This window comes from Bison bison, unplaced genomic scaffold, assembly GCF_000754665.1.
Source record: "Bison bison bison isolate TAMUID 2011002044 unplaced genomic scaffold, Bison_UMD1.0 scf7180017864181, whole genome shotgun sequence".
Lineage (NCBI taxonomy): Eukaryota > Metazoa > Chordata > Mammalia > Artiodactyla > Bovidae > Bison > Bison bison.
The window spans coordinates 3,679,956-3,704,329 of record NW_011494753.1 but is presented as its reverse complement, the minus strand read 5'-3'; the positions used below and the strand labels follow the sequence as shown (position 1 = coordinate 3,704,329).

Sequence of the window (24,374 nt, the reverse complement as noted above, 5' to 3'; positions counted from 1 at the left end):
GATGTAAAAATGGCCAACAGGCACATGAAAAGATGCTCAACATCAATAATTATTAGAGAAATGCAAATGAAAACTGCAATGAAGTATCACTCATACTAGTCAGAATGGCCATCATCAAAATGTCTATAATAAATGCTGGAGAGTGTATGGATAAAAGGGAACCCTCCTACACTGGTGCTGGAATATAAATTGGCACAGTCACTATGAAGAACAGTATGGAGCATCCTTAGAAGTCTAAAAATAGAGTTGTCATATGATCTAGCAATTCCACTCCTGGACATATATCCAGAAGATGAAAACTCTAATTTGAAAAGATACATGCACCCCAGTGTTCACCGCAGCACTATTCACAATAGCCAACACATGGAGGCAAACTAAATGACCACTGACAGAGGAACAGATAAAGAAGATATGGAGCGTATCTACAATGGAGTATTACTCAGCCAGAAAAAGAAAGAAATGATGTCATTTGCAGCAATCATGGATAAACCTAGAGATCATCATACTAAGTGCAGTAAGTCAGACAGAGAAAGACAAAATTCATATGAGATCATTTATATGTGGAATCTAAAAAAAACAATACAAAAGAATGTGTTGGAACTGATGGGACCTCAGAGACTAGACTGAACAACTCAGTTCACAGCAACTCTGAAAGACCCAGCAATGCGTCTAAGGCAGCCACACTGGACCCATGCTGACCACGCCTCCCTGAGTCCCTGTTTACCTGCCCTAACATGGACCCATGCTGACCATGCCTCCCTTAGTCCCCGTTTACCTACTCCACTGTGGACCTGTGCTGACAATGCGTCCCTGAGTTCCCGTCTACCTGCCCCACTGTGCAGAAGATGTGAGCGTCATCCTGCTGGAAGCGCCTGACGCAGGTCAAGCCACTCAGAGCTCCTGATGGCTCATTCCTGTGAAGAACCCCGAAGTCAGCAAGTCTGATCGGCATTTCCCTCCAAGACCGTGGACGATGGGCAAACATCAGACTAGAAAAGACACAGGGGCACACAGTGTTTCCTTACTGCAGAAGAGATGCAGTAACCATCTGAATGTTAGTAAGTTAACAATTAAATGACTCGGGATTTGTAAACACCTGATTCTGGTTCTTAGATCACCAATTAAAAGAAATTTCTTCTCCCATGAATTACTGAACGCTGTATTTACACCACTGCACACTCTGAGGAAGAACCCAATCATCTCCTCCAGAAATACTGCTTCCTATTCTCAACCATCTATAATCCATTTCAAAGGCTACTTCCTAAGTGAGGCAGCCCTGGACACTCCCCAGAGGGGCTGGTCAGTTGAGCCTCAGGCTCCAAGAACACCCAGAATTGCCGCAGTTTTGACACTGGTCTTACTTCTTCAATAACTGACTGTCTGTGTATTTGTTCCTTCTCCACTCTGCTCATGAGCTCCAGGAGGAAATGGTTGTGTCTAAAGCACCCCGCTAATATTCTCTCTGCATGAAAGGCCTCTCTCCTGCAGGAAGCAACCCTTGCTCCCACAGCCCATCACCACTAAGCTACTGTGATCCTGATTCCTTGTTCTGATATAAGAAAATACAAAATTACACTCTCTGCTTGTGTTCAGCTTTCTTGTAATAATACTGAAATCACAGCTTCAACTGGTACCCAATGGGAAACTGAGTTAAGAAGTAGTTAACACAGGTGTTTGGAGAAGGCAAAGCACTAGGTTTTAGCCTCCACCTTTGTTTAAAAAAAGAGGCCATAGAATATTTACATATCAGTTTTCATAAAATTAAAGATAAATACATATCTTTTATATGCAGTTACCACAGAGTTTAACTTCCTTTAGTCTTTACTGAAAAGGGCAAAGAGTTTTTTTCAGTATTCAGAGGTTTCTTTCAAGTAGTTACCTTCTAAGGTCAATTTACTGAAACTGTGTATGTTGATATGAAGCTACAATAGGTGGGATATTTTTTGGTGGAAAATTGTACGTGTTCACTTCCAGTCGTAAAATCTACTTCTCTGACAAGGTTGCATTCGCATCCTATGCAGCTTTATGATAATTACATTCTTTCATAGACTCTAAGACAACCTTGGCTGTAAGATGGACCATTACATTATGTACAACCAAGAAAGAAAACAACTATGAGTTAAATTATGGCATAATGCTAAGATACCAACTATAAGACACGTCTCAATTTCAGGGATGTTGAAATACGGGGGGGGAATGCATCTTAGAATCAATAAAATCCAGTCACTGATTGTGAGCTCACTGGTCTTGTTATAATCAACCCAAATAGCATGTAAGAACTAAATGTTCTGCAAATATGTATATCTGAAGTATATTACCACTGGGAAGAGAAATGTAATAATTTATAAAATTGATGGGTAATATTATCCTCTGAGAAGCACAAAATACTAAATGTTTTCCAGCCAACAGCCTACATCTGGCAAAGAGCAAACATATTTTAAAAGTAAATTCATCCTTCAGAATGAAACAACTTGGTAAAGATGATTTCTAAACACCGCTCTTCATGTTAAAGGACCCTCTTAACTCTAAAAAGCAAAATAACATTAAAAACTAACTGTAGTGAAGTACCTGCTAGGTATAGATCTGCTTCATTTTTCATACTCACCAGTGCCCTGGACAATTCATGGGCTTAAGGGCGAAAGTGTCCTTGTCGATGTCAAAGGTGAACATGTTCTCACTGTAATGCTGCCAGTGTCCAGAAGCCTCCCAGAGCTTGCAGCTGTACATGTTGGGGGACAGGACCTCCGTGAAGTTGCGCTGGTGGTGCTGCTCCTAAAGGAGACAGGCGCACAGAGCTGAAATCTGCTGGGGCAGGGCATAGCTGCAGGGCATAACCCAGACAAGGACTGCTAAATTCAGGATCATGCCTTACATCAGTTCACAGCTAATATGCCCTTGGTTTTAAGCGTGGTACCTTATGGATCATAAAAGAAAGATTCATGTATGCTCAGTATACTTTTCACATTAAGTATATTCATCTTATACGGCAACCCACTCCAGTATTCTTGCCTGGAGAATCCCACAGAAAAAGGAGCCTAGTAGGCTCCAGTCCATAGCCGCAAAGAGTTGGGCACAACTGAAGCGACTTAGCATGCAAGCATACACGCACATATTCATTTCATAATATAATTGTACGTAGTATATAACACCAGTCACCAACATTTTTGGCACCAGGACCAGTTTGGGCGCAGACAATTTTTCCAATGACTGGCGGCAGGGGTGGGGGAGGTTGGGATGATTCAAGTGTATTACATTTATTGTGTGTGTCCATGTGTGTGAAGTCGCTTCAGTCGTGTCCGACTCTTTGGGACTGCATGGACAGACTCTAGCCCACCAGGCTCCTCTGTCCATGGGATTCTCCAGGCAAGAATACTAGAGTGGGTTGCCATGCCCTCCTCCAGGGGATATTCCCAACCCAGGGATCAAACCCAGGTCTCCTGCATTGGCAGGCGGGTTCTTTACCATTAGTCCCACCTGGGAAGCCCACAATTATTGTGCACTTTGTTTCCATTGTTATTACACTGTCATATATAATGAAATAATTATACAACTGACCATAATGCAGAATCAGTGGGAGCCCTGAGCCTGTTTTCCTGTGCCTGGATGGTCCCATCTAGGGGCGCTGGAAAACAGTGACACCTGGAGTGCGTTGCGTATGTTCAGCTTACTCCATGATCCCATTTTGGCTGCTGTCACTGCAGAAGCCACCTGCAATGCGGGAGACCCTGGTTTGATTTCTGGTTCAGGAGGATCTGCTGGAGAAGGGATAGGCTACCCACTCCAGCATTCTTGGGCTTCCTTTGTGGCTTAGCTGGTAAAGAATCCACCTGCAATGCAGGAGACCTGGGTTTGATCACTCCTGGGTTGGGAAGATCCCCTGGAGAAGGGAAAGGCTACCCACTCCAGTATTCTGGCCTGGAGATTTCCATGGACTGTACAGTCCATGGGGTTGCAAAGAGTTGGACATGACTGAATGCCTTTCACTTTCACTGCAAAAAACCCTGCTTCACAAAGATGGGATACTGGAAATGGAAGCAGGCTTTTCAGTGCTTTTGTGGCAATCTCAGGATATTCCTCTTAAACCTTAATCTAAAACGTACAGAGATCTGGAGTTGTGTCAAACATCCTCTTAAGGCCACCATCATTTGCAGTCTCAGGTGGTAATGTGTCACACAGAACATTTCCTCCTTCCTCTCTCACAGGGAGTTCCACAGTTGGTCTAAAGTTTATCTTTGTACCATATGTGCTCTAGAAACTCACACGGACAAGAGACACATTTAATGAAATTCAAGGAAAATACAAATTGTCTCATTGTTTTTAGTTGAAGGCACAATGCAGCATTTCTCTTGGAGGTTCAAAATTCTGAATATTATTAAAATTAAATCAATGGAAATGCTTGGCTATGTTATGATGAGAGAAAATGGTAAAATACAAAATGGAGTTGAATAAGCATAGAATATTTAAAAATTACTTACTCGTATGAAGTCTATCAGTGTGTTATAAATGCAGGCTCCTCTAGGAAGAAAGAAACAGCTTCCGGGGCTCAGATCATGGAAAAAGAAAAGCTCCTGTTCCTAGGTTGAAAAAGTAATTGTGTCTCAAATTCCACTGCTGTTGCATATTTACTGTACACATATGATATGCTAGAATAAAACATACACTCAGTTATTTCCAAGTTCTAATAGCTGACATTCCAAATACATGAATCTGACTTATGTAAAAGTGCATGTGAAGTTACAACTCATATTTATGATTACTCAGCTTTGAACTTAACTCTTATTTCACCTGGGATTTACTGCCAATTTCTTACTTGGCACCTTGGGGTATGGACCTCACGAGGAGACAACACGGCAAAAGGTCAGGAAAGTTCACTGCTGGAGGTGGGCTCTGAGTGGCAGTGACCTCTGCATGGCCGTCATGCTGAGAGCCCGCCCGGGTGGCCACCACCCTCCAGTGTCCGTCCCCTGCCACCCCACACACTACCCAGCAGAGCAAAGGACATGGAGCTCCACAGTGAGCGCCGGCCCCTCACATCACAGCTCCCACGTGGAGGACTGAGAGTTAAACCAGGTCCACCTGCTTGCAAGTCTTGTTCTTGCTCTGCTTCCCAAATACAAAGTATACTATCAGGTACACACTCTTTTTTCTTTAAAAATTTTTGTGTCATTATAAAAACAAGAGAGAAGTGCAATTTTTTAAATCTAATGGAAATACAAGAAGGAAAAAGGTTAGTAGACACTGGGGGTAGGAGTGTGAAAGAACTCAGCAGTAAACCATGAGTGCCAGGGAAACAGAAGACAGGAGCGGAGAAGAAATGTCAGCATTAGGACAGTCTGGTTCCAAGCTTTGGTCACAGAGCAGCTCAGCAGCACTTGGCGGGCGCACCTTCCCAATCGTCCTGTGGTCCCGGGCCCTGGCCTCCTCCTGGAGCTCCTCCCAGGCAGCCATCCGCTGCTCATCAGGAAAGGACACCCCGTAGACCCTCTGCAGCATTTCCATCTCAGGGTTGTCCGCCCAGTATGCCAAGGAATTCTAGACATCAGACAAGATTCGGGTAAATACGTCAAACTCTTGGTGAGCAGTAAACCGCTCTGAAATACTAATATGTGCAGGTGGTTCATACCAGGGGCTGAACTGCCTTGGACTTGGATATAAGCCAAGCATTCTGGACACCAAGGGATGAGGGACTATACACAACTTCCTACCCAAACATCAGCACAGCTGACTCACAGGGGACTTCTTGTAGACTTAGAATCTTAGATTGTTTCTAATTAAATCTTCCCACTCCAAATTACATCATTAATCAGTAAATTACATAGTCAGTCTGCTGTGGGTTCTAGGAGTGAAAAGTGAGAAAGTGTGAAAATGAGAGAAGGCAAGCACCAAGTGCATTACCCAGAAGAGGGCAGTAAAGGAGAAAGGGGTGTGGTAGCCGGCCCCCTCCTCCACCCGCCTCCTCCCGCCTTGAGAAAACCAAGACAGGTCAGGACAGCTCCACCAGTCCCAGGCCTCTCGCTCCCACAGCGCGTTTTCGGCATCATACCACTCCATCTTTGTTTTCCCTCCTTTTCCTACATTATATTATTCTCATGGAAGATAAACACTCTTGTTCACATTAGAACAACTCAAGAAAACAAGAGTATGCAGAATATTTTTACAGATAAAAATGAAATGTACTGTGAAACTTACAGTAAGGTTAAATGACAGAAAATCAAAGGCTATGTAAAATGTTCTAATTATCAATCCTAAAACACCGTATTATTTTTAGAAGCCTATACAAAAGTCAAATACACATGTGGTGTTTGAAAGTGGCACAGTGCTCATATTATACAAGATATTATTGAACTACTATCTTATCTAGTTCACTTAAAGTTGACTATATCAGAAAAAAATCAATCCTTACCTTGAAAATTTTTATGACCTTAATAGTTCCAGTGTGTCTTACGTGAGGCCCTTTACAAAGTTCAACTAGTGGACCGCACCTGTGGTGAAATATTTAAAACATGTCCAGACACAGTTACAGCTTTGGGGACTACTGGTTGGAAACCATGTTCTATGTTCTGGGGCAGTGTTTAATTCAGGAACAACTTAGTGTGAATCCATTTTTAATTTAGGGTGCAGGAAAGAGGCGAGTCACCCGGTCTTAGATCCCAATCTTCCCCCTTCAGGTCGCATACAGAAGCCACAGAATCTTTGGAAAGAAACTTTGCAGACAGACACACATCCTGAGGCTCTTAAAGGGCTTCCCAGGTCACTCAGCGGTAGAGAACCTGCCTGCCAATGCAGGAGATGCAAGAGACATGGGTTCAATCCCTGGATTAGGAAGATCTACTGGAGGAGAACATGGCAACCCATTCCAGTATTCTTACCTGGGAAATTTCATGAGCAGAGGTGACTGGAGGGCTTTAGTACATAGAGTCGCAAACAGCTGGACACACACAAGGCTCTTAATCTTCACTGTTGGAAAATCAAAAATCCACTTTCCCCCTCTACACTCATTTTCAAAACCAAAATTACATGAAAGATATAAAAAATACATTCACTTGATAATTTAAGTCAAAAATAAACTTCACCAGATGCACAGAACACACAACACCAAGCTTGAAACCTATGTAAATGCTGGATTCGGGTGACAGAGACATGGCAGTGTAGATGGACTATATAACTCATGTCACACTCCGGATGGAGGGAGCGGATCTTGACCATGGGGAAGCCACATGCACACAGGGGCAGGGGTGTATGGGAACTCGCTGTCCATCCTCTAAATTCTGCAGCAAACCTAAAACTGCTCCAAAAAATAAACTCTATTAAATAAATATATAAATGCAAGGGTTTTCTTTGCTTGTTTTCAGGCCCTCTGGTTTTATAACAAAATGCCTACTTATATTTTGGTTTATTATATGATGCAAAAGTTTAGATCAGAGATGAAACCACTATAAAGCATTTGCCTGCACCTGTAATGAACAAGGGGTCATAAAACCCTAACAAGAGTAGACTTTTCTCCATGTACAGAAATATGAACAGAGTTAAGATAGCAACAATGCAGGTCAGAGAAAAGGTGACTTAACGTCAACCAATTCAAGAGAAATTTAGTAAAGAAAGAACTATTCCAACAAATTTTAAATATTTTTAAAGTTCACTAGTTAAAAAGTTAAAAATTATAATGAACACATAAAGGGATTGGATTATTCAAAGTAGAATGAAGTTTTAATCATGAAAACACCATTTCTTTGAATGACCGGGATTTATGTACTGTTCTCTGTCCAAAAAGGAGATTGTAAGTTAATGCTCAAGAGAAATGGAAAAAAATGCCTGATTAGTAAGAAAGACTTAAATAAGTCAATCTTTAAATAACCCCATAGGGAAAAAAGTCATTTATGTTCAAAAAATTAGACACAAGCCATTCCAATTGATAAAATAAGTGTTAATGCTGACCTAAGAAATGTTTAAAAAAAAAAACCAAAAAGGGAGTCTCCAGGTGGTGCAGTGGATAAGAATCCACCTGCCAATGCAGAGGACGTGGGTTCAAGCCCTGGTCCGGGAAGATTCCACATGCTGCAGAGCAACTAAGCCCGTGTGCCACTACTACTGAAATCTGGGTGCTCTAGGGCCTGCAACAAAGAGTAGCCCCCACTCTCCACAACTAGACAAAGCCCTCGCACATCAATGACAACCCAGCACAGCCATAAAGAGATAAAATTATATTTAAAAACCACAGAAGATCAAGTATTAAAAGTCAGAAATTTAAAACTCACCATATCTTGTCAATTTCCTCATTTGTTTTTAAACTCTGAAATGGTATGCTAACATTTATTTGTATTACAGGTAATAAATAATAAAATCTTATCAGGTCACTGGAGAGTGGTAAAAACAAGCATGGTATCCACCTGCAGCATAAAGTGGCCACGTGTTCACATGACTCTTCAGGAAACACACTGTGCACAGCTGTGCATGAAGGGGGTGTGACTTTACTCACGGTACAGGTAAGCCACAGAACCACAGCACTTGAGTGTGGAAAGGAAGTGCCCTATACAGGACATCTGTGGTCATATTTATTACAGGGACAAGTCTTCTCTGATAGGACTGAGAAGGTCACAGGCAGCCAAAGAAGGGGACACCAGGAGTGTGGACAAGCGGTACCCATAAGGCAGCTGAACAAGCGGACAATAAGGGGGGCTGGGAGCCTGACCTATAGTAGAACTAAGGGTTTGGGTTTGGGCTCCCATGGTCATTGCTATCCACCACTTCTATTCTGCCTTACTGATGCATAGAGGGTGATGCTCTTGGCCCCCAGATAGTGGAGAGTGTGGTGAGAGGCAGAGAATCATACCTGAGGAGATGGCCCACTACAGCTCCACTGCCCTCCAATATGAACATGGGAGGGTGAACAGAATTCCTTTCCTGAACAGCCCCCCAAAACATGAGGCCCTGAGAACACAGTTTCACTTGCAAGGAGAGAAGCACTCTATAGCTAACATCCCCAAAACAGAATGTGGGTTTGTTATTGTTTAGTTGCTAAGTTGTGTCTGACTCTTTGTGACCCCATAGACTTGTAGCCCACCAGGCTCCTCTGCCCATGGAATTCTCCAGGCAAGAATACTGGAGTGGGTTGCCATTTCCTCCTCCAGGGCATCTTTCCAAAGCAGGATCAAACCCATGTCTCCTGCTTTGGGAAGAGGGTTCTTTATCCCTGAGCCACCACGGAATCCTGTGGCTTTTTAGTACCATCCTGATAAATACAAATGAGAAAATCATTACCTCCCTTTGTGGTGACATTTCAGAGTCCCTACACAAAGGAGTACTCTGTCAACCATGCAAACTTACAATCAGGCCTCCCACTCAAAGACAAACTTGCTTCTGCTAACGCCTTCAGATGCATAACTGAGCAGAGTTTACAATTCACACACACACGTTACCTGTAAACTGTGGTCGTTGGCGTGGCCACCTTCTCCTTCAGGATGCGGCATTTAAATTTATTGTACTACAAAGAAAAACACACCCAAATAGTATTGCATAAAACGTTTAAGTGGGAAAAGATGTTCCCTTTTCCCAACAAACACTGAATGGGTGTCTGCTATGTTCTAGGTGCTGAGACCCTGGGGACACATGGAGCTCAGCACCTGGTTCTGTGCCGTCCAGGATGGGTGCCCAGAGCCTGTGTGGGCCCTGAGCGTTTGACACGTAACTGATCTGAACTGAGGGGCACCGCCAGGCCAAAACACACTGGATTCCAGAAGCACAATGTGAAAAAAAATAACATAAAATCACTTTTTATGTTGGTTACATGTTGAAGTAATATTTTTTGATTTGTTGGGTTAAATAAAATGTTATAAAGATAAATTTCACCTTTCTTTTACTTTCAAAATGTGACTACCAGAAAATTTCAGATGACATACATGGCTCAGATTTGGGAATGGCATTATTAGACTGGACTGTTCTAGAAGATTTCAGCTTTAACTACACGAAATAAATAAAATTCTGAAGACACAGCTACATTATGAATCTGAACAAAAAATTAAAACAAAGTCTATGGTAAATGATATTATTACATTAAAAAACTTAGCACTTTTCTACTTTCATCATTATTACTGTTGTGCCAGATACTTTGTATTAAATAACTACTTAAAGGAGGTAATTGTTAGGATAAAAAAATAGATTTGTATGATTTAACTGTTGTGTACTTACACATTAAAATCAAGTCATTTTTCTTCACAAAGTTTTGATGGAGTTTAGTTCTCAACCCAAAGAATGCGAGAAAATAATTGCAAATCACATATCTAATATGAGATTGATATCCAGAATATATCAAGAACTCCTACAGCTCAACACCAAAAAACAAACAACCCAATTCAAAAGTGGGCAGAGGATTGAACAGACATTTCTCCAAAGAAGATCTACAAATGGCAACAGGCATGTGGAAAGATGTTCTCACCAGCCATTAGAGAAATACAAATAAAGACCAGAATAGGGTACCTCCTCACACCCACTGGAACAGTTATTTTATTTTTTTGAAGGGAAAGGGAAGGGAAGGGAGAGAAAGAAAAAGTCAAATTGGCAAGAATACAGAGAAGCTGGAACGCTCACACTGGTAGGAATGTAAAACAGTACAACCACTGTGGCAAACAGCATAGCAATTGCTCAAAAAATTAAACATAAGATTTCCATATAATTCAGCAACTCCACTTCCAGGTATACACTGAAGAACTGAAAGTGGGGACCTGAACAGATACGAGTACACCCACGTAGTAACATTTTTCTTAGTAATCAAGAGATGTCCATTGGCAAAGAGTGAATAAATAAAAGGCAGTCCATCCATACAGTGAAATGAATATTATTCAGCCTCAAAGAGGAAGGCAATTCTGACACTTGCTGTGACATGGATGAACCCTGAGCAAACAACACTGAGACAGGCCACTCAGAAGGACAATTACTGTGTGATTCCACCTGATGAGGCCCTAGAGCAGTCTCAAGGAGACAGAAGGGGTGGGAAAGGGATTCGGCGTAACTGCTGGGAGGTGCAGAGCTCTGGAGATGGGCGCTGACAGTGGTTGCACAACAGCGTGCGAGTACTTAACACCACAGAACTGTCCACTTAGAACGGGATTCAAATGGTAATTTTTATATTTTGGATAGTTTACCACACACAGAAAAAAAGCAGCTGCAACTTTTACCAAATCCAAATCTACTTTTTAATTCAAGCCCACAAAACTAACAATATTGCACACACTCTCAAATTATGTTTTCTTTGATATTTATGATTTTAAAAATAAAACTTAGAAGATATTTAAGTAAATTAGTTTGAACAATAAAAAGAGAAAGTTGAAGTTTTACACAGGTTACTCCAGGCTAGAATCTATTTGAAAAATTAGCAGAAAACCCCAAAGAAAAGGGGAAAAGCCAGAGTTTTATATGGTATTATTAACATTGTTGATATTCAATAGCTGGAGTACTAACAAAACTCAAGATTAATCAGATTTATAAAACACACAAATTAACACTATTCTCCCGGCCCTTCATCTACTTCTATCTGCATTACAAATTTGAACCAAGCGTTAAGAACAATGTGGTGAGCAGGGACTGACCATTTGTGTAAAGCAGTAGTGTGCTATCACTGCTCAAGTCCCCCCGTAATCACCTTGAATAGGTCTAGGAGGACCTTCGTGCTGACTTCCAATCTCTCAAATGGCTGCTGCTCTTTGATGATGGCCTGGCACATGCTCTCCAGCACCGGCAGCTCTGCGCTGGACACGGCCCTGCAGGGAAAAAGCGACAGTCGCCAGAAGCGACAGACCGCTGGGACAGAACCTGTGACCTGAGACCCTAATCATCAGCAGATCAATTTTCTCCCCAGAGGAACATGGTGTTCTATGGTCCAGGACTTCAGAGACTCAACATGTTCCCCCTAACTCCCACTTCCTTCCCTCCTCCACTGTCTGTGCTCAGGTTCCTCCAGTCTCGTGAGCCGCACCCCCCCACTGCCAGGCCCAGAGCTGCCCCACAGAGGCCTAGGATGCTCTGGGACAGCTCCTACCATCCTCCATCCCACCCTACTTCCAGGTCACTGAGCTCTTGGCTGAGTGCCCACCTGCTTGTCCCACAGCTCTGTCACCTCCCGCAGCAAACGGTGGTGCATCTGTTTCTGTCTGTCTCCCCCGACTGGATGGCTGAGCCCATGAGGACAGGCTGATCTCCACTGGGGAGCCAGCAGCTCAAGCCCGGCACATAGGCATCTACACATTTTGAGATGACTCTGATGGGGAGGGGTGCTCACAGGGGATGAGCTGGCTGGGCTAGGAGCTACAGAGCACTGGGCGCTCAGGCAGCGTGGAGGTAACAGCTAGAGGTAGAATGAACCACAGGCAACCAGGCTACAGATGCCAGGGGTCTACGCTAAGGCAGAAGGAGCGAGAAGCGGGGTTGGGGAGAACTACTGAAGGGACAAAATGGGCAGAACTGGATGGAGTGACAGGGTGGGGGATGAGGGCCAGGGGTAGGGAGGACCCTTGGGTTTCAGTTTGACAGCTGAGAAGGTTTCCATATACAGTCATGACAGGTAAGGAGGGCTGAGGTGGGGCCTGTGGCTTGGGAGTTCATGCACAGACATAGGGAATGTGAAACCTCCAGAGACTGGCCCTTCTGGCACCAGCCACAGGATGTGTGGCTGGGGGGACACGTCGCCCTTGACCATCACAACGAGGTCTACCTGCTCTCCGGGGATTAACCTGACCACTCTGGTCCGAATCAATAGTCTGCCCTAACGAGCCTCAGGTTAGATAAATAGTGCATCATGTCTTTCTTGAGGAAAGAAAGAAAACCACTTGAGAAGTTACCCTCAAATCTACACTCATAAAAAATAGTAATTTTCACAAATGGTTAGCCCATCTGTAATCATGTCCTGTATCAGATAGAATGCACTGACAAGTAGGCTCTCAGGGTTACCTGTCTTCCAGGTACACGTCGTAGTGAAAGCTGCCGTCGCCGGGTGGGCTGCAGCATAGGAGGCCCCCATAGTGGAGCTCCAGGGCTTCCCCGAGTACGTGGGCACTGGAGTGCCAGTATACCTGTGGTGGGACAGAGGCCAGGCCATAGCTGCATCATGGGAAGCCACCAGGCAGATGCAGGAACGAGTGAGCATGTGGGTACAGCACTAGGTGACACACCCCAGGACACAGGCAGTGTCGTCTCTGCAGACTGCTGAGACCCACCTGTTTCTGAGCCCTCCTTGGAGCCCACTGTGTCCCCACCCCACCCCACCCCACCGCTGCCCCACCGGCCAGCTGTGTGCTTCTCCTGCAGCTTTACTCTGAGCAGCGCTGACCCCGGCTCCTAAACCATTTTCTTCTGAGCCTCAACCATGAGTAGAAGAGAGCTGGACCATGAAGCAGCCACCCAGAGCTGGTTCAGGCCCAATGTAGAGGGCCACCTGTGAGTGTGAGCACTGGCTCCCTTCCTCCTCCTCCTCTGGCCAACCTTTCTGAGTCAGAGATGCAGCCACAGTGGCTTTCCTGACATCGCTCACATTAACAAGATTTTACGTCTACACAGCAGTCTTCACATGCTAAACAACACATGGCTGTGGAAGTTTGAAAGAGGACTCAGGAAGGCAGAGGAGTCTCTTGGAAGGAAAAGTTACTTAATCATTTGGGCTCTGCATACTATTAACATGGTACCTTTGTGACAATGTCACTGGGTCTCACCTAGATAATGTACACCAGGGCTAGGGCTGGAGCCTGGAAGGTAACTCTCATTTTCATGAGCAACCACAACTATTCTGGAAGCCCTACAGCATGACACCAAGTACCAGGGGTGGACTGATCAGGCACTCTAGGAAGATTTCCCGTGATAATATGATAAATGCTTTATCTTTCATGGTGTCACTGAACACCGGGGGAGAGAACGTCAAGGAGGCTGACCCCTCTGTGGAACACTAAGTTTGGTGGTCCCCTGTCCCCACTACCCATATTCCTGACAGACTGAAGGCACTTAGCAGCCCACTGTTAAAGAACATGTCTGCAGGTCAACCAAAAGCCCACCTGTGTGGGAAACTGCTCAGGTCTCAGCAGGATTCTGACCTCAGGAAAAGGTTAAAACCACCTGCCAGGCCAGCCACCACAGCTGCTCCGGACTGGCTCCTACTTGACCTTCTCCAGAGGCTGACACAACCTGAAAGCATCTAGCTGTTTGATTTGCTTACTATCCCTTCCACCTGTCATGAACTCTGCCGCCCACAGGATGGGCACATGCACCCAGCACCTTGGACGCTGGTCAGCTGACCAAGGAAATCAACACAGGTTTACAAGTTCCAGGGTGGCATCTGGTATGAAGCTAGGTGACAGTTGTTACTCCTTAAGTGAGAAAAACTAACACACATATGCAAGCTATATATTTCATTACTTATTTTGTTTATGCTCTTTATGAATCACTTTTAAATACAGTGTCATGAATGTTAGATTTATTAAACACCAAACTTAGAAGATCACAAAACCCACTGTTCTACCCTTTAGTGTGTGACTTTGTACAAGGTTTATCTGACAACATAAACACCCAAAGTGTGGTCGGCTGGTTTTCAGACACTTACGGCCCGGGCCTCCTCATCCTCGAAGGTGAGGAGCTCCACAGTGGCGTCCCCTTCCAGCGGGCGGTCCAGGTCCCACAGCTCCCCATTCACTTTAGCCACCACGGTGGTTTCCGCTAGCTCCTGACTGGGGAAAGGACAGTCATGTGGGGTTAACCCATAACAGACTAAAGCTATTCCTTAAAACAAAACATGAAATTAATTTCCAGGGTTTGTTTCTTTCTTAAGTGGAAAGTACAAATGTAAACTAATAGGATAATTTTTTAAAAAATTTTGTGACATTTAAGTACAAAAGGAATATGATTTGTTCACTGTAAAAATTCAGAAAACAGAATGCACAGAAACAAAATCACATACATCTTACCACCCAGAGATAAGTACTCACAACATTTATACATCAATATAAAAACTTTGAAAGTATTATTCTGCTTATGCTATCTGATAACCTATTTTTTAAACTTTGGCTTCCCTGGTAGCTCAGCTGGTAAAGAATCCACTTGCAATGCGGGAGACTTGGGTTCAATCCGTGGGTTAGAAAGATCCCCTGGAGAAGGGAAGGGTTACCCACTCCAGTATTCTGGCCTGGAGAGTTCCATGGACTGTACAGAACTGTTCCATGGACTGTTCCATGGACTGTGACCCATGGGGTTGCAAGAGAGTTGGACATGACTGAGTGACTTGCATTCACTTTTTAAACATAACAGTAAACCATGACATTTTCTCCAATAGCAGACAGACTTGTAAAACATGCTACCTGACAGCTGTAGTAGAACTAAGATTTGCCTAATGCACCCACTATTTCTGGGCATTTCGGTTATAATTTGAGGGTTTTGCTTTTCTTGTTTTATTTTGGCAGTGACAAATAATGCTGCAGTGAATATTCCTGAATATTCATTGAATATTAAATATATCTTAGTTCCTGACTATTTTCTCAGGAAAATTCTATAAGTAAACCTGGGCTTTGAACTTTTAACAGCTTAACTGGACTACATTGCCAAATTTTCCTACCTGGAGAGGGCCCAAGAATACCTTTCTCTGTGATCTCAGGGAGTACAAAATTATGTCTTCTTGGCAATGTAATGTTTTCATTTGTATTTCTGTGAGTGCCCTGAGCCGGGGCACACCCCTGTGGTTAAGAGCACACACTCTGGGGTCAGGCCAACCTCAGGTTGAACCCTAAACAATTTACTCAGTTTTTCTAAGCCTTGCTTTCCTTATCAGTAAAACGGGAATTACAGGACCTTCTTCATATATTTATTCTGAGGATAAAATAAGGTGTGGGCTTCCCAGGAGGCTCAGTGGTAAAGACTGCCTGCAATGCAGGAGATGGCAGGAGATGGGGGTTCGATCCCTGGATCGGAAAGATACCCTGGAGAAAGAAATGGCAACCCACTCCAGTATTGTTGCCTGGAGAATTCCATGGACAGAGGGGCCCCAGCAGACTAGAGTTCACAGGGTCGCAAAGATTCAGACTCAACTGAGCAACTAAACAACAACAAAAACAAGGTGTACTCATAATCAGAACTTAATAGATGTTCAGTATTACTGTCAAAGGAGTAGAATCTCGTTTTCCTCTCTGCTGGCCAGGCCAGGCAGCTCAGGGCCCCTCCAGTCCATCATTTCCATACTCTACAGTCAGCGTCTGGCCGGCCCTGCAGCAGGAGGGGGCTGTGTGGCTAACGTGGAGGAGATGGGCAGAAACACTGCCACATCTCTGCCTTTAGACTATGCAGGGCACCAATCCACCCCCTCCCGGCCCTCTGTGGATGGAACACAAGTGAGCTACAACCTTTGGACCACACAGACAAGGCAACACTGTACCAGACCACCCAGTAGCCACACGGAAGGACTTCAGGTCCCCAAATGAGGGTATGGAGAAGCACTGCCTCCCAGCCTGGACCCTGCACCCCCCGACTGCTCTGAGAGATGCTGACCACATTTAAGCCATGGAGTTTTCTGTGGCCTCCACTGCAGCAGTTTAGCCTGTGTCTTAACTAACACAGAAACAAGGACCTGGAAGTAATAAGACAAATTATATGGCACTGGCTTAGCAGATGGGCAGCGGTTACAAGGAGAGATACTAAGATGCGCAGAGCTAACAACTCTTGTTACAGCGAAATAAAGTATCTTGTAAGACTTGCAGGCAAAAGATCTGCTCACAACGCCTGTAGCACATGAGCAAACAGGTAATGAAAAGGCAGAATGTTGGGATATGCCAGGGAACTCCTGTGACTTATAGCAAAAAACTACAGAGGATGAGATGGTTGGATGGCATCATCAACTCAATGGACATGAGTTCGAGTAAAACTCTGGAAGATAAATAAGGACAGGGAAGCCTGGCGTGCTGCAGTCCATGGGGACACAAAGAGTGGGATACAACTGACTGACTAAACAACAAGGACAACCAGACCAAGAGGGCTTCCCAGGTGGCGCTAATGGTAAAGAACCTGCCTGCCAATGCGGGAGACTTAAGAGATGTGAGTTTGATCCCTGGGTCAGAAAGATCCCCTGAAGGAGGGTATGGCAACCCACTCCAGTATTCATGCCTGGAGAATCCCATGGACAGAGGAGCCTCGTGGGCTACAGTCCATGGCGTCACAGAGAGTCAGACATGACTGAAGCAAATGAGCATGCACACACCAGACCATGGGATGCTCAGGTGAGACCTGTTCTGCTTGCAGCAGAGGTGGCAAGGCAGTGACAGCCCTTCTCAGAGTCCACGCAGGGACAGACAAGATGGGCCCGTCCAACTGCACAGGTAAGAGTAAGGGAGCCACTCTCCCCCGGCCTATGGTATGTCTAATCTTGGTCCATTAAATGGAGGAAGAGACAAATGAGTCAAGTACAAAGCCAAGGAATAAAAGGGTGAGAAGTCCCGGTCTAGGAGAACTCTTTAGGAAGATTACGCTCATGTGAGACTGATTAGAAGGTTCTGGTGAAAGGCCTACTTCAGTTAACTGCTTGAGGGAACTGTTTTGCAGAACAAACCATAAGCCCCACTCACAGACACCCGTGACTGACCCTCAGAGGAGCCCAGAGACCCCCACCCCCAGCTTCACCATGTACACCAGGGGAGCGGCACCAAACACGCAGCCTCCATACCCAGTGGCTGTCCGCACTTGAGACGTGGCAGGTGAGGGCAAAGGATGACGATGGACCTTCCAAACTGCAAAACCAGGCCCAACAGAGGACAATGGGCAACCAAGCTACTCCCAGAGAACAAAGGGTGGCCAGACAGGCCAACCCAAGCCAACAGGACCCGAGGGCTCCTGAACACTGCCTCGGTGCCAGCTGCACTGCTCCTATGTGTCCCAAATGACCGTGACTGCATTGATTCCTCACTGTAACCCATTGTCTGTTAGTTTGCTTGCCGCCGGCTGATGGGTGGAGGGGGGAAGGCGGTTGTGTCTAAACTCAGTCCCGGGCTTTCTGCTGCCGCTGGGGGTGCCTGGAGTTGACTCACAGGGGAGAGAGGAGGGACGGTGGGGCATGAGACAGGGGGCTACTCACAGGGGTGTGGACATCAAGAGACACGGCTGGGAGACACTGTCCCTGATGCCAAGAGCCTTCTCTCTCGTGACAAGAGTACCTGGACTGGAAATGCGTTAGGTCAGTAGGAGCTGTGTCTCCATTCTCCCACAGCTCAGCAGGGCCTGTGACTTCATATGAGCTCACAGCCCCTAGGGGATTAAAGTGTGCCACTCTGGGGTCTTGGACTCAAAGCACCCTCATTCTTCAGCTGCTCCTCCCCTAGCCTGTGAGCTGGTCCATGGGTGACACCCAGCCTATACCCCAGACGCAGACAAACCCCACCTAAGGGACGGGTGAGTGACAAGATGGTGAAGGGCAGACCAGGGTCCATAGATAACGGCCTGGACCAGAGATACCCGCCAGGAGGCCTCCGCCACACTGTAAGGGGAGAATGTGGCATCTGTCTTATCTAAGCTGCGGTCTCTGAGGGGCTTCTTCCGGCAGCAGTTTAGTCAGGAGCCCCAAGGGCACTGGCAGCACAGGTGACTGACTGATTCCCGAGGGGCCCGGAGCACTGCTCTTCTATCAAGCTCCCAGGTGACGCCAGTGCTGCTGGTGTGGGGACCACAAGCCAAGAGCTACTCATCACTGAGCTATCAAGTGTCCTTTGCCCATTTTTTTCTGTGGGGGTGTTTTCTGAGGATAATTGGCTATGTATAGGATGACTGGGTCAGGACTGGGGTTCAAACATTTAAAAAAGACACAGCACCTCTGCGTTCCCCCCTCTAGCAGGGCCACTCCCCTCAAACTCTATCAATATTAACTGTTAGTAATAAACCTTTGATAGACCAATAGATATAATACACAATTAATTTGCATTCCTAAGACTATTATTTTCTTCTGAAGTTTTCATCTTTTTCCTATTAATGTGAAAAACTATGTAAGGAGCAATCATTTGTTTTATATGGCGCATTTTTCTCACATCTGTCATTTCCCTTTCTGTGGTGTCATTCTTATGCACAGCTATTTCTCCAAAGTGATTTCAAATCTTCCCATCCTTGCCTGAATGATCTGGACCTTAAGCACTGCACTTCGGAAGGCCTACTACGCTCCTTCAGAGCAGGAAGAATCATCTATGCAATCCACTCTCAGGAAACCAAGGCAACAGGCAGAATAACTTAATAAAACTATTATTTTTAACTTTATTTTTGTATCCAGCCACCTCACTGCACCCTTACCAAGAGTTTTTCAGTTACTTCTCTAAGTCACATTTTTAGAGTTTCCTCCTTGTTTAATTGTCCTAACTGCCTGAGTTGAATTCTCAGTCATTTCACTTTTTTCTTATTCGATAATAAAAGCCTTCAAGCAAGACAAATCTGTTTCTGATCACCACTTCAGATTTATTCCACAGATGCTGAAATGTATTCTCCTATAATAAGTATTTTCTGAGACTTCCTTGGTGGTCCAGTGGTTAAGACTCTGAGCTCCCAGTGCAGAGGGTTTGATCCCTGGTTGGGAAGCTAGATCCCACATGCTGCAACTGAGAGTTTGTTTGCCACCAAGACACGTCACAGTCAAATAAATAAATAGTTTTTTAAAAAGAAGTATTTTCTAAGCGTATTCCTTTCTATTCCTAAGAATACTTGTTTTTATTTCCCTTCACCTGATTATCTTTAAGTTTTTAATTTCCTAGTTTTGTTTTGTCTTGTTGCCATTTAATGTTTACTGAGTTCACAATGGATTTCATTTTGTTCACAGAATGCTAACTGTATGTTTCTGCATCTTATTCTGAGGAGCTGAAAGCACAACCACATGTCCCAAGAAAGAAGGCACCGTGTGGGCCACAGAACAGAGACCAGGGAGTAGCCGTGAAGCCCACCTTAAATGTTACCATTCAGACCATGTCATCTTAACTTTGGCCTATTTGATCAAGAACTGAGACAGGTATATTAAAGCCTGCTACTCTTGAGTTCTTATAATTTTGCATTTCTGGTGTGATGCTACATTATATAATCCATAAAGGGGTGTAAAAAGTTGGGGATTACACTGTTCTTCTATTTTAAAAATAAGCCCCGGTCTGCCACTCAGTGACTGTATCCCTGAGTTCTGCCACCTGAAGGTAATATCATGACCTCTGCTTTCTTCTTATCAGGTATGTCTGATGTGGCTAGGCCCATCCTTTAGCTCTGGACAATTTTACTTTGTAGACAACTCCTGCAACCCCTCTGTCATCAAACTCTAGGGTGGTTTTAACCTGGTGCCTGTGGAAATGAATGTCACTGACAGTGCAACGAAGAACACGGCCTAGGATGAAATGACCTTGTTTCCCGAGCTTGGACCGTCTCTTCAGTGCAGGGCAGCTCAGACTTCAATTCACTAACATGCATATGACTCTCCACGAAGAAACAGAAGTTTACTTTTGCCTCAAAGCCCATTTTCCCCATGCATCTATCCATCTCTCCTGGAAAGCACAGGAACAGATGGGAGGGCCCTCGAGGGTATATGATGTAATAGGATAAAAAAACACAATCTTAACCACAGCTTTCAAAGGAATTTGAGGATCTGAATTGTTGAAAAGTTTGCTTTTTAAATAATAAGTTTATTTACATGGCAGTTCTAAGCTACAGCTTCCACAGAATTTTATTTAATGCCAGGAATTAACATTAGTCAGAACAATGTAACTTCACTGAAGTGTCTAAAGTCTAGGAAGATCAAAGCACCTATTCTAGGGCTGATCATAGGTCTAACACATACATCTTCAATTTATAATTAGTAAGCCTTATTTGTACATTTCTAGAGAGGTTTTAATTTTCAGAGTATCTTCCATATACATTATTTCATTTAATATTTACAACCTTATAAGGTAAATGATGAAAGTATTATCATTTCCACTTAAGGTATAAGAAAACAGGCTTGGACAGCTGGAGGGATCTGCCCACACTGGTCCAAAGACTCACCCATGGTTATCTACTGGCAGAAGAATGGCTTGGAGTCAAGTCTGACAAAAGACCTGTAAAATCTCATGGAAGTATCTTGATGATAAACCAAGTCAATATCATGTCGCCTGTCAAGGATTATAGGCACTTTTCTCTACTACCTATTTTTATTAGAACTCTAAAAGTTGGACACTTTAAAGAGGTAGAGACTGTATTCTGATATTAAATTACTTATTAAATGGCCTCTTTAGAAGCCAAGAGGGAATAAATAAACTGATTACATTTAATTTATTCAATTAAGAAAAAAATACTTCAGCAGCCCCAAGAACACACTCCCACCAAACTCTGGCACAGCACTTAACACTATCTGCTCCACACTACAGTTTACCTAATCTCTGCAGCCACCTGGTAAGGCGTTGTTTTCCAAGCTTCCCCTTTCACTGTTCTCCCATCAGCCACTCTTACTGTGATCACATTGCTTGAATCTCCCTTCTTTTCATAAATGGCAAGTAAGAGCTGATGATCTTTCTTCAGTATTTCAAAAAACTTCAATCTTTCCTTCATAAAATTTGGTGGATTCTTCACCTGAAAGCCATCAGAATACAGAATATTGTAAGGTTAACACACACAGCCCACTTTTTTTCTAACTGCTCAGCTTTAAATAAGCCCCACCCTCCTCAGTAGGCCCACGGCATCCCCCTGCACCAGCCCCTGCTGCTGCTGCTGCTGCTAAGTCGCTTCAGTCGTGTCCGACTCTGTGCGACCCCAGAGACGGCAGTGCAGCAGGCTTCCCCGTCCCTGGGATTCTCCAGGCAAGAACACTGGAGTTGGTTGCCATTTCCTTCTCCAATGCATGAAAGTGAAAAGTGAAAGCGAAGTCACTCAGTCGCGTCCGATTCCCAGCGACCCCATGGACCGCAGCCCACCAGGCTCCTCCGTCCATGGGACTCTCCAGGCAAGAGTACTGGAGTGGGGTGCCATTGCCTTCTCCTAGGCTCTGCTTTAACTCCCACCCTCTAGAGACTCCCCTCTACAGGGCTGACCCCCTCCCAACTAAGTTCCTGTGTGCTCCTGTCTGACTGTGACTCCATGGCCTGCAGTCCACCAGGCTCCTCTACCCCTGGGATTCTCTGGGCAAGAATACTGGATTTCCTTTTCCAGGGGACCTTCCCAATCCAAGGATTGAAGCTGAGGCTCCTGCATTGGCAGGCAGGTTCTTTACCACTGAGCCACCAGGGAAGCCCAGGTCTCACCAAGCCATGCAAAGCCCTCCTCTTCCAACTGCTATACCCACTGGCATCGCCCTTCTCTGCACACTTAGCAAGTGTGTGCACAGAGCCACACAACTCAGCCCTTAACTGATACACTATCTGACTTTGTTCTCTAGTTGTTTCTCCTATTTGTCTTAACTCCTCAACCCCAGGGATCTCTGTGAGGCCAAGTACTCCTCCTCTGCTGCTACCAAATGTTGATGTGCTTTATCAGTTCTCTCCAGTTGCTGTAATGACTTATATTAAAAAAGCAACAAAGCCAGTTTCCTTAACACAAAAGAAAAGCTCTGCTGTCTCAACTTAGACTAAGCAGTGCTTTATGGCTGTGTGGCTGTCTCATCTCTAAGATAAGATAGCTTTTTTTTTTTTTTAATCTTTATTTTTGGCTGTGCTGTGTCTTCTTTGCTGCACAGGCTTTTCTCTAGTTCTGGTGAGTGGGGGCTACTCTCTAATAGAGGTGCATGGGATTCTCATTACAGTGGCTTCTCTTGTTGTGGAGCATGGGCTGTAGGTGTGCAGGCTCAACAGTTGTGGCTCCCAGGCTCTAGAGCTACAGTTCATGGAGTCACAAAGAGCTGGACACGACTGAGCACAAACACACACACACACACACACCCCTGGGCAATTAACTATTAAGCATATTTAAATTACAGGTTATTTCCATATATAATATTATTTTAATATTTATATTATTTATTATTTATATGTATTATTATTATATACACAATAAAATTACCTATTATTTCCACAGCAATGACTTACCTCATTGTCAGGGTCGATCTCCTTTTTAACGTCCTCTTCTGGGCTTTGACTAGGAGGAGGCTGACAAACGGAAATAATAAACAACTCATACCAATGACCACAAAGAGCAACAGGTTTGAAGCCTAAGGAACAGGGACAGGGGAAGGCAGCACGCATCCCATATGAGAGGCTCTCCTGACCACCACCTTCAACCCTCAACAGTTAAGTGGTTTTCTGGGGTTCGGTCCTTCCTGTCTGTGCACTTTCATACATTCTTGCTAAGTGTACTTAATGTATTTTGCTCTTTAATGATTCTCCCCACCCCAAATCTTAAACAATGTCCCTGGAAGTCGGTTGCAGAGCTGTCACCAGCGACTTTTAATGCACTATTTCAGGAAGGTGTTACCTAGGAACACCACAGTCCCCTGGCAAAAAAGTGAGGAGCATCCACAGTCTGAGCCACAGCAAGAACTTAAAATACCCTACACCACTGGAAGGTAAGTGAATCAAAACAATAAAATGTATGCGTGCTTAGTCGCTCAGTCATGTCTGACTCTTTGCGACCCCAAGGACTGCAGCACGGCAAGCTTCCCTGTCCTTCACCATCTCCAGGAGCTCACTCAATCTTATGTCCATTGAGTCGATGATGTCATCCAATCATCTCACCCTCTGTCGCCCCCTTCTCCTCGTGCCCTCAATCATCAGAACACTATTAAGTGACAAGGTTAAACACGCAAATCTCAAAACAGACCTCCCCCCATCCCCGCCCCGGAAACAAGGCAAGGACCAAACACCCCAAGCCACCTGTCGTCAACAGGTCAGACAAGCCATTCATCAGAACGAAGGGAAGGGTTTCTATAGGGAGCTGCTGGTCTTCCGCTCAAGCAAAGAACACTGAGTTTTAAACACCGCAGCATTTTTTTTTTTTTTTTCAAAGAAAGGAGAACCCTATTTCTGCCACCGAAGAAAATGAGTAGCGGACAATTTAGAAAAGCTGAGGCTTCACTGCCTTAGGTCAGCCTGGAAGTCGCTGCAAACGCGGCGGCCCTGGGGTGTCTGGCCTGCGGTGGGCTCTGGGCCCGAGCGGGGTCGTGGGGGGAACGGGGAGGAGGTCCGGTCTCAGCACCTTCCTGCCGCCCCTCGGTCCTCAGCGCATCCGCACCTGCCGCCCCCGCAACCCCCGGCCAGCGGCGCACCGCCCCGCCCGACAGACAGCCGCCTCCTCCGTACCTGCGCGCCTGCGGCCGCGCGCCCCGCCTCTGCCCGCGCCGCGCTCTCCAGCCGAGCTTGGTGGCTCAGCTCCTCCGCAAGGCACAGCCGCAGACGGTACAGGCAGTGGCGCAGCTCGCGGTTCTCTGCCCGCAGCTGCGCTAACTCGCG

At 45.0% G+C, this 24,374-nt stretch overlaps 1 protein-coding gene across 1 annotated transcript in view; it reads right to left on the bottom strand.

Moving 5' to 3' along the window:
• TARSL2 (threonyl-tRNA synthetase-like 2) overlaps positions 1-24,374 on the bottom strand; it is a 44,792-nt gene that overhangs the window by 19,358 nt on the left and 1,060 nt on the right. Inside the window, exons 2-13 of the mRNA XM_010843398.1 lie at positions 24,225-24,368; positions 23,016-23,075; positions 21,371-21,567; positions 14,579-14,702; positions 12,940-13,061; positions 11,636-11,753; positions 9,417-9,481; positions 6,404-6,482; positions 5,386-5,532; positions 4,476-4,574; positions 2,606-2,772; positions 827-989 (exon numbers count right to left, since the gene is read on the bottom strand). Coding sequence (XP_010841700.1) covers positions 827-989; positions 2,606-2,772; positions 4,476-4,574; positions 5,386-5,532; positions 6,404-6,482; positions 9,417-9,481; positions 11,636-11,753; positions 12,940-13,061; positions 14,579-14,702; positions 21,371-21,567; positions 23,016-23,075; positions 24,225-24,368 — 1,485 coding nt within the window. The remainder of the gene's footprint in view (positions 1-826; positions 990-2,605; positions 2,773-4,475; positions 4,575-5,385; positions 5,533-6,403; positions 6,483-9,416; positions 9,482-11,635; positions 11,754-12,939; positions 13,062-14,578; positions 14,703-21,370; positions 21,568-23,015; positions 23,076-24,224; positions 24,369-24,374) is intronic.